General features: G+C 50.8%; 1 protein-coding gene across 3 annotated transcripts in view; it reads left to right on the forward strand.

Moving 5' to 3' along the window:
- The window catches only part of STAB2 (stabilin 2), a 168,062-nt gene that overhangs the window by 147,802 nt on the left and 2,447 nt on the right, over positions 1-17,813 (forward strand). For all 3 annotated transcript variants that reach the window (XM_077111830.1, XM_077111831.1, XM_077111832.1), the window contains exons 60-68: positions 474-615; positions 2,092-2,225; positions 4,997-5,162; positions 5,283-5,389; positions 7,532-7,651; positions 8,419-8,559; positions 10,434-10,544; positions 11,416-11,544; positions 15,582-15,698. In XM_077111830.1, the coding sequence (XP_076967945.1) occupies positions 474-615; positions 2,092-2,225; positions 4,997-5,162; positions 5,283-5,389; positions 7,532-7,651; positions 8,419-8,559; positions 10,434-10,544; positions 11,416-11,544; positions 15,582-15,698 (1,167 nt within the window). The remainder of the gene's footprint in view (positions 1-473; positions 616-2,091; positions 2,226-4,996; positions 5,163-5,282; positions 5,390-7,531; positions 7,652-8,418; positions 8,560-10,433; positions 10,545-11,415; positions 11,545-15,581; positions 15,699-17,813) is intronic.

Below are 17,813 nucleotides of genomic sequence, written 5' to 3' on the forward strand. Positions count from 1 at the left end.
CGGAGCAAAGGCCAAATGGTACCCTGGACCCAAAAAGGACCTTAGTCCTTGGTGAAATCTGAATAAATCTAGTGCTTGGTTCACATGTACAAAAAATTTAATTTCTTGGTTTTAACAAATGTCCCATCACTATGTAGTGTTAACGTGAGGGAAAACTGGGTGAAGAGTAGATGGGAACTCTCTGTGCTAACTCTGCAACTTTGCTGTAAACCTAAAATATTTGCAAAATAAAAAGTTAATTGAAGCAAAAAAGGGGTGAGAAGCAGCCTGAAAAGTGCCAATTTGGGTCCCCTCTGCGGGTGGCCGGGGAAGTGGTGTGGAGCTGGGATGTAAGGCTGGCACCTCTTCAGGAGCCTGGACGAGCTGAGTCCTAGCAGTGACCGCACCCCCGAGGCTAGAGGCCGGGCCTGAGCCACCGGGACATCCGGGTCCCAGAGAAGGGGCTTTTTCATCCTTCCTCTCCGTCCCCGCAGGGCAAGCACAAGTGTGAGTGCAAAAGTCACTACGTGGGGGACGGGATGGACTGCGAGCCCGAGCAGCTGCCCCTTGACCGCTGCCTGCAGGACAACGGGAAGTGCCACGCGGATGCCAGCTGCGCCGACCTACACTTCCAGGGTCAGCGGCTCCAGGCCCCGCGCTGTGCAGTCCAGGCCAGGGCGGGGACCTTATAAAGCTCCATGCCTTCAGCGGGATTCGTCTCGCCCCCCGTGCAGGAGACCTGGGTTTGATTCCCGGCCTGTGCAGTCTGAAAAAAAAATTCAACAAATGGTGCTGCAATAAGGGGATATTCACGTGGAAAAAAATGAAATGTGACCCCCACCATACAGTGCACCAAAATACTATATATATATATATAGCTGAATAAAGATAATTACTATATATATAGTATATATATATAATACACTGTATATAGTATATATATATAATACACTGTATATAGTATATATATATAATACACTGTATATAGTATATATATATAATACACTGTATATAGTATATATATATAATACACTATATATATATAGCTGAATAAAGATAAACATATCCATCCCAGCATTATATAACATCACAAAAAATTAGAAAACTATGTACATCTAACAGTAAAGGAGGATTGAGCATCCTGCTACATGCCACTCAAATGCCCTTTTAAAAATTGTGCTGGCTTGGCCAGGAGACAGAGAGGAACTTCTTTCCAGCCTTCCCCAGCTGTTGTGGTGTCAAATGTTTGCCTTTCGGCCGGGCTGCCAGGGCATGCTGACTGCAGCTTCCCCGCTGGGTTAGGGGCAAACACAAAACCTGGAGCCTTTTCTGTTACAGAAAAAGTCCTTCCTGTGGACTTGACAATGTAGGAATGTGACTTGGCTCTTAAACTGTGTCTGGCCTCTGCACTTGTCTGGCTGGAAAAAATGTCAGCTATGAAAAAAACGACAAGTCTTCCAGTGTTGTAGCTGGAAAATAACCAAAAAAAAAAAACACCCTGATTTTTTAAATGCACAGTTGTGATCTGAAAACACACAGTCTCTGGCAGAAACTCACTTTGATGTATTTTTTAATGGTTGTGGCATTCAGAAGAATTATTAGATAAGTATCAGTAGAAAAATCATGTTGCCAAAGAAAATTTATAGAATTGGAAAATAATCATGATTTAATGTTATGTTTTTAAAAGACTTCTAAAAATTATATATGGAGCATGCTACACACTCGTGATACATATATCATATATTTTAAATGAATAGAAGAAAAGAATGGAGGAGTAAGATACTATATCAAAATTAGAAGTTACCAAAAAGAATCAATTAAAATTCTGGAAGAATTATACCAAAGTGTTAACCAGGGAGTAATGATTATTTCAGAGGAATTTTGTTTTTTTCTGTTCTCCATTGCCCAGATTTCTATAATGAACCTGTGCTATTTTTATAATTATAAAAGAAATTGTTTTTAAAATGATAAATCTCCAAGAGGAAGCGGCTTCCTGAGACTCCCTGAGAAGTGGCTGACCTTCCATTCTGGAAGCCCCTCAGGGAGCCCATGGGCTGCTGCGCCCCACAGGCCGCCCGAGCCCTCTCACTGGAACTTTCCCTCCTGCCCCAGACACCACCGTCGGCGTGTTCCACCTGCGCTCCCCGCGTGGCCAGTACAAGCTGACCTTTGACCAAGCCAGAGACACCTGTGCCAAGGAAGCTGCAACCATAGCAACCTACAGCCAGCTCTCCTACGCCCAGAAGGTGGGTCCCCTGTTCGTGGGCGCACTTCAGGGAGGGTCTAGGGCCAGGGTCTGCAGGTCTTCTGAAGCTGGGGTTATGTAGTCTGTTGCCCTCTCAAAGGGGGTTCAGGAAGCCCCTCGTGCAACAGTAACAATTCAGCACACCCACGTTGTCAGGCACGTGCAGGGAGACCCCCTCCCTGCCAACATTATTGTCTGTCCTATGACGTCCCTGGGAGGTGGGTGTCATTATCCCCATTTTATAGACAGAGAGTCCAAGCTTCTGACTATAAGCCCCATGCCCAATGTCGCCCATCCAAGAGGTGGCAGAGCCAGTGTTCAAAGGCAGCTCTGACTCCAAAGGTCTGTTCCATGACATTCAATGCCAAAGCAGAGGCAGAGACAGGACATGCACACCCAACGGCTGGAAAGTGAAAGGAGATCAATAACCATAAGGTTCTCTCTGGCCCTGCAGAGCTGCCACGTGTCTCTGGAATAGTGAGATATTGTTGCAGCTGGAGGGCTGGGAAGAGAGGAAGTGGGTATGGCCCCAGCTCATAGCCATGGCCGGTCAGAATTGGGGCTCTCTTCTGAGCTCCTAAAGGCTAAGCCACCTGCCCCGTGTTCATTTGGAAAGGCCAGCACCTCAGGGTTCTCTGCTGGTGAGTTCTCACTCTGGCAGGTAAAATGGGAGTGGAGGAGGTGGCTGCCTACATGGCATAATTTTATGGCCTACCTCCAGCCTGCAGCACTGCCAAGTGTGATCACCACCTCCATCACTCCAACCCACTCTGCTTCCTCAGACCGGACATGTCTTAACCAATGAGCATATTTGATGCCAGGACCCAGCATTCTGGATAGTCCGGATCTCTGCATTCCCACCTACACGAGTCGTCTTGATTAAGCCATTAAATCCTCTGTCCTGCCTGGACTAAGGGCCATATATGTGAAAAACTTGGCACAGGGACTGGCACACAGTAGGAACTCAGTTTTTAAGATTGCAGTGAGCTCTGGAATGACTGTCTGGGTTTGAATCCCACCTCTGCCACTTACTGTTTGACTTTGAGCAAGTTGCTTAACTCACCTTTGCTTCAGTGCCCTTAGTTATACGATGGATAAAAGTAGTTCTCACGCATAGGGTCATGAAGAGTTAACATTATTGATATATGAAAAGCCTCTGCAAAAGAACCTGGGCCAGAGTGAGCCTTCAGCAGGCATTAGTTATGAGGGTGGTGATGGTGTGGATGGTGGTGGTGGTGATGGTGGTGGTGGTGGTGGTGGTGTGGTGAAGGTGGTGATGGTGGTGGTGGTGGTGGTGATGGTGGTGGTGGTGGTGTTGGTGGTGATGGTGGTGGTGGTGTGGTGAAGGTGGTGATGGTGGTGGTGGTGGTGGTGGTGATGGTGGTGGTGGTGATGGTGGTGGTGGTGATGGTGGTGGTGGTGGTGGTGGTGATGGTGGTGATGGTGGTGGTGGTGTGGTGAAGGTGGTGATGGTGGTGGTGGTGGTGGTGGTGATGGTGGTGGTGGTGTGGTGAAGGTGGTGGTGGTGGTGATGGTGATGGTGGTGAAGGTGGTGATGGTGGTGGTGGTGGTGATGGTGGTGGTGGTGGTGGTGATGGTGGTGGTGGTGGTGGTGGTGGTGATGGTGGTGATGGTGGTAGTGGTGTGGTGAAGGTGGTGGTGGTGGTGATGGTGATGGTGGTGAAGGTGGTGATGGTGGTGGTGGTGGTGATGGTGGTGGTGGTGGTGGTGATGGTGGTGGTGGTGGTGGTGGTGTGGTGAAGGTGGTGATGGTGGTGGTGGTGGTGGTGATGGTGGTGATGGTGGTGGTGGTGTGGTGAAGGTGGTGGTGGTGGTGATGGTGGTGAAGGTGGTGATGGTGGTGGTGGTGGTGATGGTGGTGGTGGTGGTGGTGATGGTGGTGGTGGTGGTGGTGGTGGTGTGGTGAAGGTGGTGATGGTGGTGGTGTGGTGAAGGTGGTGGTGGTGGTGGTGGTGATGGTGGTGATGGTGGTGGTGGTGGTGGTGGTGTGGTGAAGGTGGTGATGGTGGTGGTGTGGTGAAGGTGGTGGTGGTGGTGGTGGTGATGGTGGTGATGGTGGTGGTGGTGGTGGTGGTGGTGATGGTGGTGGTGGTGATGGTGGTGGTGTGGTGAAGGTGGTGGTGGTGAAGGTGGTGATGGTGGTGGTGTGGTGAAGGTGGTGATGGTGGTGGTGTGGTGAAGGTGGTGATGGTGGTGGTGATGGTGGTGGTGGTGGTGGTGGTGATGGTGGTGGCGGTGGTGGTGGTGGTGGTGGTGATGGTGGTGGTGGTGGTAGTGGTGGTGGTGATGGTGAAGGAAATGGTGGTGGTGGTGGTGGTGGTGATGGTGGTGGTGGTGGTGGTGGTGGTGTGGTGAAGGTGGTGATGGTGGTGGTGTTGATGGTGGTGTTGATGGTAGTGGTGATGGTGGTATTGGTGGTGATGATGGTGGTGGTGATGGTGGTGAGATGCTCAATTAAAGTTATGTCAATCCATAAGCTGAAGAATCCATACCCAGGGTTAAATGGCTGTATAGAAAATCAGTTCCCTAGATCTGAAAGAAGGGAAATGAGTATGAAGAACTCAGACACCTATAGGAAAGAGAATTTTCATTCACCCAGTGGTTCAGTCAACAAAAATTTAGTGAGCAACTACTAAGTGCCATACACAGGTGGAGCCATGGTGAGCAAAGTGATGGGGGATCCGTGCAGTCTGATGGGGGGTCAGATGTCAACCAAATGACCCCTCCATGGCCCTGTCTGTGTCTCCTCAGGCCAAGTATCACATCTGTTCGGCCGGCTGGCTGGCAAGTGGACAAGTTGCCTACCCTACAGCCTATACCTCCCAGAACTGTGGCGCTGGCTTTGTCGGGATAGTAGACTACGGACTGAGAAAAAACAAGAGTGAAATGTGGGATGTTTTCTGCTACCGGATGAAAGGTAACTGCCAGCTGCACTGCGGGTCACAGGCCACACAGCTGCTGAGCCAACCAGAGCCTGGCTAGTCGATCTCCAGGGCAAGCCCAGGCCCCTGTCTCACTCTGTGCTCCTGCCCTCCAGATGTGAACTGCACCTGCAAGGCAGGCTACGTGGGCGATGGCTTCTCATGCAGTGGGAACCTCCTGCAGGTCCTCATGTCCTTCCCCTCACTCACAGACTTCCTGACGGTAGGTGCCAGATCTGCCTGGCTTTGGCTCAGGAAGGGTTTGCTTCAGCAGGTCCCGGAGGGCGGGTGCCGTGGGCATAAGTCTGGAGGAGGCAAAGGCTCACGCAAGTGACCGAGAGCATGGATGCAGTCCTCATGGCCTGCATCTGAAGCTTGGCTCTGCCACTTAGGTGTTGCACAACTTTAAACACATGACTTCCGTCGCAGGGCCTCAGTTTCCTCTACTGTGAAATGGGAATGGATGATGCTAGTGCCAACCTCAACTGTGAGAATTAATTAATGTCTCTAAAGTTCTTAGACCCAATGCCTGGCTTAGTCACGTGTTAAGTATGTTACTTCCCTTGGCTTCATTCGTGAAATGGGGATGATAATAGCACCATCTCCTAGGTCATTGTGAGAAGTAAATTAGTTGATAATTGTGAAGCATTTAAAGACCCGTGGACAACACACGGAAAATGCCACATTTGGCTTTAGCTGACACTCGCATCTGTGTACACCTTGAGCAGTTTGGGAGTATGGTCTGCAGGGAGAGGCTCTGCTGTCCTCCCAGTGAGTGGTCAGCGCAGGCCCCATTAGCCCAGCCCACCTAGGTATCACCCAGGGAGCAAGTTAACAACACGGAGCCAGCGTGTATTTCATACTCAGGAAAGTTACTTTCAAACTCTCCACGTTATGCACAAGGAAGGGGAAGACCCATTTGGAGAAGGATCTGGGTGAAGAACTGAGCTAACGACAACCACCACAGCTAACTATTCTTGAGCACTTACCTTTGCACTGGCCTCCCTAGTGAGCCCATTTCTGGAATGTTCTACTCAGTCCTCAGGATATAAGGTCTGTGGGGGTGAGGGTTTTCTCTGCCTTGCTCACCACTGAATCCCCGGCACCTCAACAGTGGCTGGCACATTATATGTGCTTGATAATTATATGTGCTTGATAAATACTTGTTAAAAGGAATAAATTCTCACAAAACCTGTGAAGTCACTTCTGCTACTATCCCCTTTTATAGATGATGAAACTGAGGCTTAGTGGGATCCATACAGCGGGACAACCAGAGCTGGGCACGAGCCCAGGATGCCCGGGGCCCCAGCCTTCTCATCGTGGAGGAGGGGAATGAAGGGTGGCCAGCGATCAGAGCCAGCACCCCATCAGGCAGCCCCTCAGTGACTGGAGAGAAGGGGGTGCTGGGGGTGGGATAAGACTGGCAGAATCATGGCAGGAGTTAGAGCAAGGACCCAGGATGGCGAGTCTTTGTTGGTAGACCATCTAACTGGTCTAAATATCAGGGTTGTCATAAACACATTAAAATAAACATTCCAGATCCGTTTCTACCATTTGGGGGCTTGCTTGGTGACAGTATTTCAGGACAAAGGTGGTGTCGGAAGAAAAGCCACTGCCTGTGTGCCCTGTGCCAAGTTACTTAACTTCTCTGGGCCTCCTAGCACTGTCTGCAAAATGACAGTCGGACTTTTAAGAAAGGGTATTGCGATTTCTTTAAAATTCATTCATTTGTTCAATGACTATTTATTGAGCACTTATTGTGTGCTTGAGATGTTTCTGTGAACAAAACGGCAAAGAAACTATACAGATAAACAAGTAAATAGTACTGAATGCTTAAGGTGGTATGTCCTACAGGAAAAAAAATGTAGCGTGGGAGTGTGGGGGGTGATGGGGGTGGGGTGGGCACACAGGGCCCAGCTGCGCGGTGGGAGGGAGGGGTAGGAGGGGGCGGCCTTGGAGGAAAGCCAGGTCTGGAGGAGGACATTCCAGGGCCCACGGTGTCCAGAGCAGGTTTACGCAACAAGGGAGGCAGGGTGGCCAGAGCAGGGGTGCAGAGAGGATGCGCGCCCCTGCCGCCCCACATCAGTGCCGGGGCTTTTCCTCCCGTGGAACAGGGCGTTGCTGGGTTTTGGCAAGAAGAGCCTCAGGATGTCACACGTGTCCCCGAGGGCGGCAGGGGCAGGGCTGGGGCTTGGGGAGCGTTTGCACATGGCGCCGACTTGGGACACATGCCCGCCAAGGGAAAGAAGAAGCCTCTTCGGGGACAGGCTGGTGTCTTCCCCACGTGGGTGGCAGCTTGCAACTCTGTAGCCACCCAGCCATGGGGCAGGCCCGGCGCCCGGCTGACGGCTCCGGCTCTCCCCAGGAGCTGCTGGCCTACTCCAAGAGCTCGGGCAGGGGCCAGGCGTTCCTAGCCCACCTGACTGACCTGTCCGCCCGCGGCACCCTCTTCATACCGCAGAACAGCAGGCCGGGGGAGCACCAGGTGAGTTGGGTCCTGGAGCCGGTGCTCTGGAGGACGGCTTCTCGGGGCTGCCAGCTATCTATTGCCACAGTAACTGTGGGTGGAAAATCACCCCAAAGCTCAGCAGCCACATGTTCATTTAGCTCGGACAGCTGCAGATCAGCAGGCAGTGCTTCGGCCGTGGCCAGGCATGCTCCTGGGTCAGCTGGCTGCACTGGCCGGGCCCCCCAGGCTTTCCCATCCCAGCAGACCAGCCCCAAGCAGGCGCAGCGACAGACGCCCAGGCCCACCAGGGTTTTCCCAGCCTGCATTTGGTCACATCAGTTAGCAAGTCGCTGCCCCACACAGCTGAGCACAGTCCGAGAGGGAGGCACACCGAGCTCCTTCACGTGATGCCTTTATAACCATCTCTGTGTTATGCAACACAGAGGGAATATTTATTTGACCTGCCTGCAGCAATGGGCCTTCAGGTTCTGTCAGCCCCAGGCTCTGCCCAGTCCCCCAAGGGCTGAGGGCAGTGCCCCTGCCCACTATAACCCACTCCAGCCCCCATTGGGAATCTCCACTTCCGACAGGAAAGGCCACTCAGTGCTCGCCCTAGCCACACGTGGGCCTCTGGCGGTCAAGAAGCCGAAAAACCTGACAGTTCGCAATCTCTGCATGGAGGCAGAACAGCCAAGGCCATGAGAAGTGATTGTTTTTCTGACCATCAGCCTCATCTTTAAAAAGAAAAAAATTTTAGAGGTCATTAGATCAGAGACCATCTTGTGTTTCTCCTCTCCTCTCAGGCCCTGTCTGGGAGGGACCTTGAGCACCACTTTGCCAACGTCAGCATCCTGGTTTACGACGACCTCGTCAATGGCACTGTCCTGCACACAAGGCTGGGCAGCCAGCTTCACATCACGTCCAGTCAGGACCAGCTCCATCTGGTATGACAGCCTTCCAGGATTTCCTGGTCCCAAACTCTAACTAGGGATACCCCTGCCAGCCTCACCAGCATGTTGGGAAAACTGGGATAATATGAGCAAGGTTCTAGGCGTATAGTAGGTGCTTAAGAAAGGGAAGCCATCATAATGTGAAAATGAACTCATGAGGATGGTACTAACTGCACGTCATAGCACACTGGCTTCACTGAGATATAAGCCTGCAGTGACCTGCTAGCCTTCCAAGCTGCAATGAGGAATGGTAAATGAAGCCATTCGGAGGACCACCTGGGGCCCTGCCTGTGGTTCTGTCAGATTGTCGTGTACCCCAGGCCTTAACACCTGCTCTTTGGAGACACATGACCTGGGCTTGACTCCCAGTTCTGCCACCTGCTAGCCGTGAGAACTTGCACAAGTTATCCAACCTCTCTAAGCTTCAGTTCCCTCCTCCACAGCAGAGGGAGGATGGTGGTGCTGCCACTGCTGGTGTTGACAGAGATGGTGATGGTGATGACTGTGAAGATGCTGGTGCTGGTGAGGATGATGTTGACAGTGAGGGTTGTGGTGGTGGTGGTGATGGTCATAGGGTTGACGATGATTGTGACGATGGTGGTTGTGATGGTATTAATGATGGTGGTGCTGGTGGTGAAGTTCACTGTAAGAGTTGTGGTAGTGATAGTGGTGGTGGTGATGATATTCCTGATGATGATGATGGAGGTGGTGTTGATGATGGTGGTAGTGGTAGTAATGATGGTGAGGATGGTGGTGGTGGTGATGGTGGTGATGGTGGTGGTGGTGGTGGTGGTGATGGTGGTGGTGGTGGTGGTGATCGTGGTGGTGATCGTGGTGGTGGTGGTGATGGTGGTGGTGGTGGTGGTGGTGGTGGTGGTGGTGGTGGTGGTGGTGGTGATCGTGGTGGTGGTGGTGATGGTGATGGTGGTGATGGTGGTGGTGGTGGTGGTGATGGTGGTGGTGATGGTGATGGTGGTGGTGGTGGAGGTGATGGTGATGGTGGTGATGGTGGTGGTGACAGTGTTGATAATTGTGATGGTGAAGGTGGTGGTGGTGGTGACAGTGTTGATGATTGTAATGGTGATGATGGTGATGATAGTGTTGTTGATGATTGTGATGGTGGAGGTGGTGTTGAAGGTGATGGTGGTGGTGGTGGTGGTGATGATAGTGATTCTGCTGCTGACCATGATGTCTAAATCATAGCTATTGTGGGGATTCAGTCATCCAAGGCTTGTTTCATGCCTAGAATAGTGCCTGACATGTAGCAAGTGCCGGCACTTTTTAAAAAAGTTTTTGAACTTTTACCTGATATGTGATTTCTCTTATTGAAAATCAGCCCCTTGAACCACCTGGGGCTCTTGTTAAAAATGCAGAGTGTAGCTTCAGCAGGTGGGCTGTGGGGCTTCAGGTTCTGCATTTCTAATGAACTCCCAAGTGATGCCCAAGCCATAAGCCAGAGGGCCACACACTGAGTTACAGGGGATGATGACTCACAAGACCCTTTTGTAACAGTGCGGTGTGATGTTCAGAACAGGGGCCCAGAGGCATGGGGTTTGCCACTTACTACTCTGCTCATCTGGGAAATCTTACTCCTCTACTCGGGGCCACTGATCTGTCGCAAGTCAGACAAGGTGGTTGGACAGGATGATTCCTGAGTTCCTTGCAGCTCTTAGACCCCGTCTCAGTTCTCAGCATAATGCCATGCTCTGCACTGTCAGATGCCGAGCAGCAGCCCTGGGCTGCCTTTCAGTAGAAATAGGCCAGACATGGAGGCTGTGAGGCCCCGAGGAAGGGGAACAAGCTCCCTCCATAGAGAAGGAAACACCCGCTGGCCACGGTTCCCATCAGGCCTTGTCTCATGTCCCTAGAAGGAGACCAGGTTTGTCGATGGAAGAGCCATTCTGCAGTGGGACGTCTTGGCCTCCAACGGGATTATTCATGTCATCTCCGGGCCTTTAAAAGCACCCCCTGCCCCCGCGGTAAGTGTCCAGAGTTCCTGGCAAGGGGCCAGGAGGCACCGCCATGTCCACTCCCAAGAGGCTGTTGCTAGAAGGCCTGTCCACCCCCTCCTCCTCTCAAGACTAGGACCTCCTGCATCTAGGAGGGATGCCAGCCCCAGGCCCCCTGCGCCCCCTCCTAGGTGGTACCAGGTCAGCACCATCACTATCAACATGTGTCCAATGGGATAGGCAAGATGGGCCAGTGCAGAAACCACTGGAAAGGGAGAAACTCAGGGTTCGAGTTGTGGCCCCTCCACCTCATAGATGGTGACCTTGGACAAGTGCCAGAACATCTCTGGGCCCCAGTTTTCTCATCCCCACATGAGGCCCTAGTGCCACCTCCATGGATCCGTGGAGGACCCTGAGTTAATCAATGTGATCTATTGAACAGCACCTGGTGTGTGATACCTGCTATGGAAGGGCTGAGTGTACGGGACGGGTGAGCATGGCTGGCTGCAGGGAAGTGCCATGGCCCTGTGGTCAAGAGCGTGAGCTCTCGAGCCATCCTGGGGTGAAAAGCCCACCTCGACCACCCACCCACTGGCTGTGAGATCTTAGGCAGGGACATAACCTCTCTGTGCCTCAGTTCTCTGCTATAAAAGAAACAATAATAATTGTCCCTGTCTCTTTGTGATACTATAATGTACAAATGGGTTATTTAACATAAGGGGCCAAGGACAGATCCTGACAGTGGTAAGGACTCGATACACGCTTACTCTTTTATCATTACTTTTACGCTAACCTGCTCCAAGATGGCTGGGGCCAGCAAGAATGGGCAGGTCACAGAAAGGGCACCTCTTCTGGGGAGACACCAGTCTCAAGTATTAACCCTTCCCTCTTCTGTGTCCAGCCTTCGGCCCACACTGGCTTGGGGACTGGGATATCCTTTGCCATCCTCCTGGTCATTGGGGCAATTGCTTTGGCCGCATATTCTTACTTTCGGCTAAACCGGAGAACAACTGGCTTCCAGCATTTTGAGGTAAGAGAAAGAAAAAAGGGGATGAGGGTTGTGTTCGTTTGCAAGCTGCCAGAATGTGATATACCAGAACTAGAACGGCTTTTATAAAGGGGAATTTAATAACTTGCAAGTTTACAGTCCTAAGCCTGTGGAGATGTTCACACTAAGGCATCCAGGGAAAGACACGTTAAGAAGGCTGACGGGGTCAGGAACCCCTCTGTCAGCTGGGTACCCAGTGGATGGCATCTGCTGGTCCCTTGCTCCTGGGCTCTGTTGCTTTCAGCCTCTGTTCCTGTGGGGATTCCTTACTTTGCTTCTCCAGGGCTGGCCTCTCTTTGGCTCTCTCCAGGTTCTGGCTTGCTTAACATCTCATGGCAATGTCTGCTGGGCTCCAAGCATCTCCAAATATCCGTGTCTGTTCTCCACATGTCCACATCTGTGCCAGCTCTGCTGTGAAGTTTCTGTTGGCTCCCTCTGTCATTCCTGTTGGCTCTGTCATTTCTGACTCTCTCCAAAATGTTTCCTCTTTTAAAGGCTTCCAGTAAACTAGTTAAGACACACCTGGGATGGGTGGAGTCAAATCTCCATCTTCTTTTTTTTTTTGCATGGGCAGGCACCGTGTATCGAACCTGGGTCTCCAGCATGGCAGATGAGAACTCTGCCACTGAGCCACCACCGCACCACCCACATCTCCATCTTAACCAAAAGTCACACCCACAACTGGAGAGTCACATCTCTGTGGAGATAATTTAATTAAAAGATTCCAACCTACATTATTGAATCAGGAGCAAAAGAAATGGCTGCTCCCACCAGATTGGATCAGGATTGAAACATAGCTTTTCTGGGGTACATAATACCTTCAAACGGCACATTCCACCCTCTGGACCCCAAAAAAGACATGTGTTTTCCACATACAAAATACATTCACTGCATCACAATATCACAAAGCCTTAAAATATTTCTGTATCAATACAATGCTAAAACTAGTACAAAGTCTCATCAAAATCAGTTACTGGCATTATCTGCTCTAAGGCAAAGATTTCCTTCTGGTTGTGGACCTGTAAAACTCAGAACAAGTTATCTGCTACCAATTTACACAGGAGGGACAGTCATAGGATACATGTTCCCACTGCCATAGGGAGAAATTGGAAGGAACACAGAACAGTTCCTAAATCCTGCATGGCAAACGCCATCAGATTTCAAAGTCTGAGAGTTGCTTATCCTTGCGGCTTTAGAAAGCGGCAGTCCCACCCTTTCCAAGGGCCTACAGAGCAGCCCAGCTCTCTCCCCAAATGCTGGGGTGAGTCGCAGCACTGGGGTAGTTGGGGAACCACCTGTATCTCGGCTCCACCCTCTCCATACATCAGGGCCGCACCTGGGCTCTCTGCTATCTCCAGGGAACACGCTCAACCCCTCCAGAACAATGGGGTGGCAGCCAGGCTCCCCACAATTTCCCTTTATGTGCTCCACACTCTCTGAGGCCTGCGGTGGCACAGTCTTCCTGAACAATGCTTGGAAGGCCCACCCTCTGCTTCGGGGGCAAACTTGCCCTCTCCAAGTGCATGGGTGGGTCTGTTCTCCTGGCCCAAAGTCTCCTGGCTCCAGGCCTTAGCCTCCATGGTTCAGCCTCTGAAGACATTTTTCCTTTCTCTTTACCCCTTTTCTGCCCCTTTTGTCCAGACTGGCAGTGTTTCCATTTATACAGATCCCACAGCACTCTCGTTGGTTTTCTATTCAATATGCTCAGATCATGCGCTTCAGACTAAAGGACTTTCCACAGATCCCTCCTGGATAACTCCATCTCCAATCCTGATTTTTCTGAAATGGCTGAGTCCTTGCATGTTTGCATAAATCCTCATGTGTGACCCTAGTCACTGCGGTCTCACTTTCTGAACGCCCAGACATCAATTTCTGTTTTCTTTGTACACAAGAGTTCAGTTCCCAACTTATCTCTTTCCTCTTGCATTTTACTATAAGCTTCAAGGTACAGCCAGACTGCATATTCCACATTTAATCTGGAAATTTCTTCTGCTAAATATCCAAGCAAACCACTCTCAAATCCTGCCTTCCATCTACAAAGAATGCTTCCTTCCAGTTTGGAATGATACATTCATCATTTCTGTCTAATGCCCTATCAGAAGTACCCTTAGAGTCCATATTTCTACCAATAGTCTCCTCAAAGCAATTCAGGCCTTTCCCATTAAACTCCTCACAATTCTTTCAGAGTCTTCTCCTTAACTATTTAAAAATCCATTTCAACATGTTTGGCATTTTGAAACTGCAGCAGCACCCCACTCCTGGTAACCACCCTGTGTTAGATTGCAAGCTTTCAGAAAGCAGTATACCAGAACAGCTTTTATAAAGGGGAATTTAATACATTACAAGTTTATGGTTCTAAGACTGTGGAAATGTCCAAACTAAGGCATCCAGGGAAAGATACTTTAATTCAAGGAAGGCTGATGCACTTGCGACACCTCTGTCAGCTGGAAAATCACGTGGCTGGCATCTGCTGGTCCCTTGCCCCTGGGCTCTGTTGCTTTCAGCCTCTGTTCCTGTGGGGGTCCCTCACTTTGCTTCTCCAGGGCTGGCTTTCCTCTTGAAGCTTCCTGTGGCTCTCTCCAAGCTCTATTTTGCTTAACATCTCATGGCGTTAAGCGCATCTTGCTGGGCTCCAAGCCTCTCCAAATACCTGTGTCTCTGTTGTCCATGTGTCTGCATCTGAGTCAGCTCTGCTCTGAAGTTTCATTCCGCTCTGAGGCCTCTGTCATTTCTCTTCTCCCAAGTTTCTGTTGGCTCCCTCTGTCATTCCTGTCAGCTCTGTCATTTCTCTCTTCAAAATATTCCCTTTCAAACGATCCCAGTAAAAACTAATCAAGACCCACCTGGAATGGGTGGAGTCACATCTCCATCTTAATTAAAAGTTAAGGGCGGGCCACCATGGCTTAGCAGGCAGAGTTCTCGCCTGCCATGCCAGAGGACCCGGGTTCGATTCCCGGCGGGCCACAGTGGTTCAGCAGGCAGAATTCTCACCTGCCATACTGGAGACCCAGGTTCAATTCCCTGTGCCTGCCCATAAAGAAAAAAAAAGTTAATACCCACAATTGGGTACATCACATCTCTCCTTGGAGATAATCTAATCAAAAGATGTCAACCTACAGTGTTTAATCAGGACCCACTAGATTGGATCAGGTGGCTTTTTGGGGGCACATAATACCTTCAAACTGGCACAGGGTTCTTCTCAGAATTCCAGCCCCTAGTCTGGGCTGCTTCATCTGGCCAGGGGTGCAGCGGGCTCTGCAAGCATGCCCGCAGGGAGCCCCAGCCCCAACACACACTGCCTGCTCCAGAGGGGGCAGTGGGGGCAGCAGGGGCAGCCCCAGCACCTCTTCCTGGCTGGGGCCTGGGAGCTCTGGTGAGGAGGGTGAGGGACTGCCAGTAGCGCAGGCCCTCCGAGCCCCTGGCCAAGGGTTTGGCTCCAGCCTCCGGCTTCCAATTCCACAGGAGGGCAAAGTGACCAGGGCCTGGGAGTCTTCTCACCTTCGGAGGATTCACTGGACAAGCACGGCTGGCTGCTGCGAAGTGCCGTAGCCCAGCAGTCAAGAGTATGAGCTCTCGAGCCGTCCTGGGGTCAAAGCCCGCCTTGACCACCCACTGATGGCATGATCTTGGGCAAGGACGTAACCTGTCTGTGCCTCGGTTGCCCCTATAAAAATGGAGCTATAACAACTGTCCCTGTCTCTTTGGGGTACTAAGTTTAAATGGGGCGTCTCACGGAAGGGGCTGAAAGCAGAGCCTGGCTGGGAGGATGGAAACCCTGTACACCGACCTTGGTGGTGTCACACAGGTGGACAAATGTACGAAGTCACCAAATTGGAAACTTAAGATCAGCGTGCTTCATTGTATGTAAATCACACCTCAATAATGTCAATAAAGCACTGTTAAAAAGAAAGTGCTCCCAGAGGCTGGAGTGCTGCTCACTTTACTTGCCAGCTTGGATGACCACCCCTGCCTTGTGGACAGGCCTGGCTGTCAGCCCTAATGTTTGTCTTTCTGAACAGTCGGAAGAGGATGTCAGCGTTGAGGCTTTTGGCAAGCAGCGAGCTGAGAATATCTCGAACCCCATGTATGAGAGCACAACCCCAGCTACCCCAGGGCCTTCCTGCGACCCCTTTGTGGTGAGTTGGCATTTCTGTCTAGGGGTGGGTGCAGGAGAATGGGGTCATTCAGCAAAGCTCAGTGGGAAGCTCTGCAGTGAGAAACAGTCACTTCTAGAGTCTGTCTCAGGGCAGCCAGCCGAAAAGCCAGTGTTGCTCTCATTAGAGGCAAAGGAGAGCTGCAGGTCACCCCTGTCCCACCTTCGTGACCAGGTGAGATGTCACAGTGAACACAAGCTCAGACTGAATTTCAGCCATGTAAACACCTCCGAGATGAGTGCAGAACCCCTCTGTCAGCTGGGAAGGCACAGGCTAGTGTCTGCTGGTCCTTTGGCTACTGGATTCAAGTTTCCCTGGGGATGTTTTCTTTCTGCATCTCCAAATGTCTGGGCCTCCTATTGTCTCTGGAGCCTATTCCAAAATGTCTCTCCTTTTAAAGGATTCCAGTGAACTAATCAAGACCCACCTTGAATGGGTGTCACATCTCCATCTAATCAAAAGGTGACACCCACAATTAAGTGGACCAATCTCCATGGAAACAATTTAATCAAAGGTTCCACCCTAAACAAGAGGTCTGGCCCCACAAGATTGGATCAGGATTAAAACATGGCTTTTCTGGGGTACATAATAGTTTCGAAACTGGCACATTCCACCTTCTGGACCCCAAAAAAGACAAGTTCTTTCCATATACAAATACATTCATTTCATCACAATATCACAAAAGCCTTAAACCATGGCAGCAGCAATACAAATGCAATTAAAAAGTCAAAAACAGTACAAAATCTCATCCAAGTCAGCTTTAGGCATGATGTGTTCTAAGGGAAAACTCCCCTCTGGCTCTGGACCTGTAAAACTCAGAACAAGTTGTTGTCTGCTCCAATATGCAAAGGAGGAAGAGTCATAGAGCACATGCTCCCATGCCACAGGGAGAAACTGAAAGGCAATCAGGGGTCACTGGGTCAAAACAGCTCCAAAAAACTGTAGGGCAAACCCATTAGATTTCGAAGTCTGAGAGTCACCTATCGTCGGGGACTCAGAAAGCAGCAGTCCCACCCTTTCCAAGGGCTTTGCAGCAGCCCTGTTCTCTGCACATGCTGGGGCGAGGGTTGCAATCCTGGGAACTGTTGGGGGGATCACCCTCAAATCCACCCTCTCCAAGCATCAGGGCAGAATCCACACCCCCTGCCATCTCTGGGGCACACACTGAACCCCTCAGAACAACGGGGCAACCTCCAGACTCCCTCCAGTCCCCGGTTTATGGGCTGACCCACAGCTCTTCCTGAACAACAAAGCAGAAGGCCTGCCCTCTGCTTCTGGGAAAACTCACCCTTTCCACGTCTGTAGGTGAGTCCGCTCTCCAGGCCCGAGACTTCCTGGCTCCAGACCCTAGTGTCCATGGCTCTGCCTCTGAAGTCACTTTTATTCCAGACTGACAGTGGTTCCATTTACACAGATCCTACAACACTCTTGTAGGTATTTTATGCAGTGTACAGGGGTCATAACCATCAGACAATAGGCCTCTCACAGATCCTTTCTGGAGAATTCCATCTCCACTCCTGGCTTTATCTGAAATGCTGACTGGTTCCATGTTTGGTTAAATCCTCACGTGGGGCACTAGCCTCTGGTGTCTCACTTCCTGCTGTAACCAGTGCCCAGCTGGCAATGGTGCCCAGATTCAACAGTCTTGAAACTAAAAGAATTTAGAGACGAGAGGACCAACTGGAATAAGTAATAAAGTTTATTAAGAGTTTATCAACAACAGAGAGTGCACGTTAGAGAGGGTAACGTGCCCATGGGAGGGACACGCCCTGAGTGGAGGCATCGGGAAGTTCTGTGGGAAGCAGGTTTCCATAGTAACCTGTGACTACCAGGTGTCCTGTTTGTTCTAGGAGGAGGCAGCCAGCAGACCCGTGTTTGTTGTCACATACCTGAAACTTGTCTCTGGGCAGATGGCCAACCATCTTCATGGCCCTAGGCTTCCTAGTGTGAACTTAGCTTGCTTTGGGCCTGGAATTTTACAAGCTTTTATGGTCTGAGGAGGTTGCAATGGTTTGGGGAGGTTTGGGGAGGTTTAGGGGCTTTAGGGAAATTTTTGTCCTAGGAAGTTTGCAGCTGAAGTCTGCAGCTCTGAATCAG

This window comes from Tamandua tetradactyla, chromosome 7 (genome assembly GCF_023851605.1).
Source record: "Tamandua tetradactyla isolate mTamTet1 chromosome 7, mTamTet1.pri, whole genome shotgun sequence".
NCBI classification, from domain to species: Eukaryota; Metazoa; Chordata; class Mammalia; order Pilosa; family Myrmecophagidae; genus Tamandua; species Tamandua tetradactyla.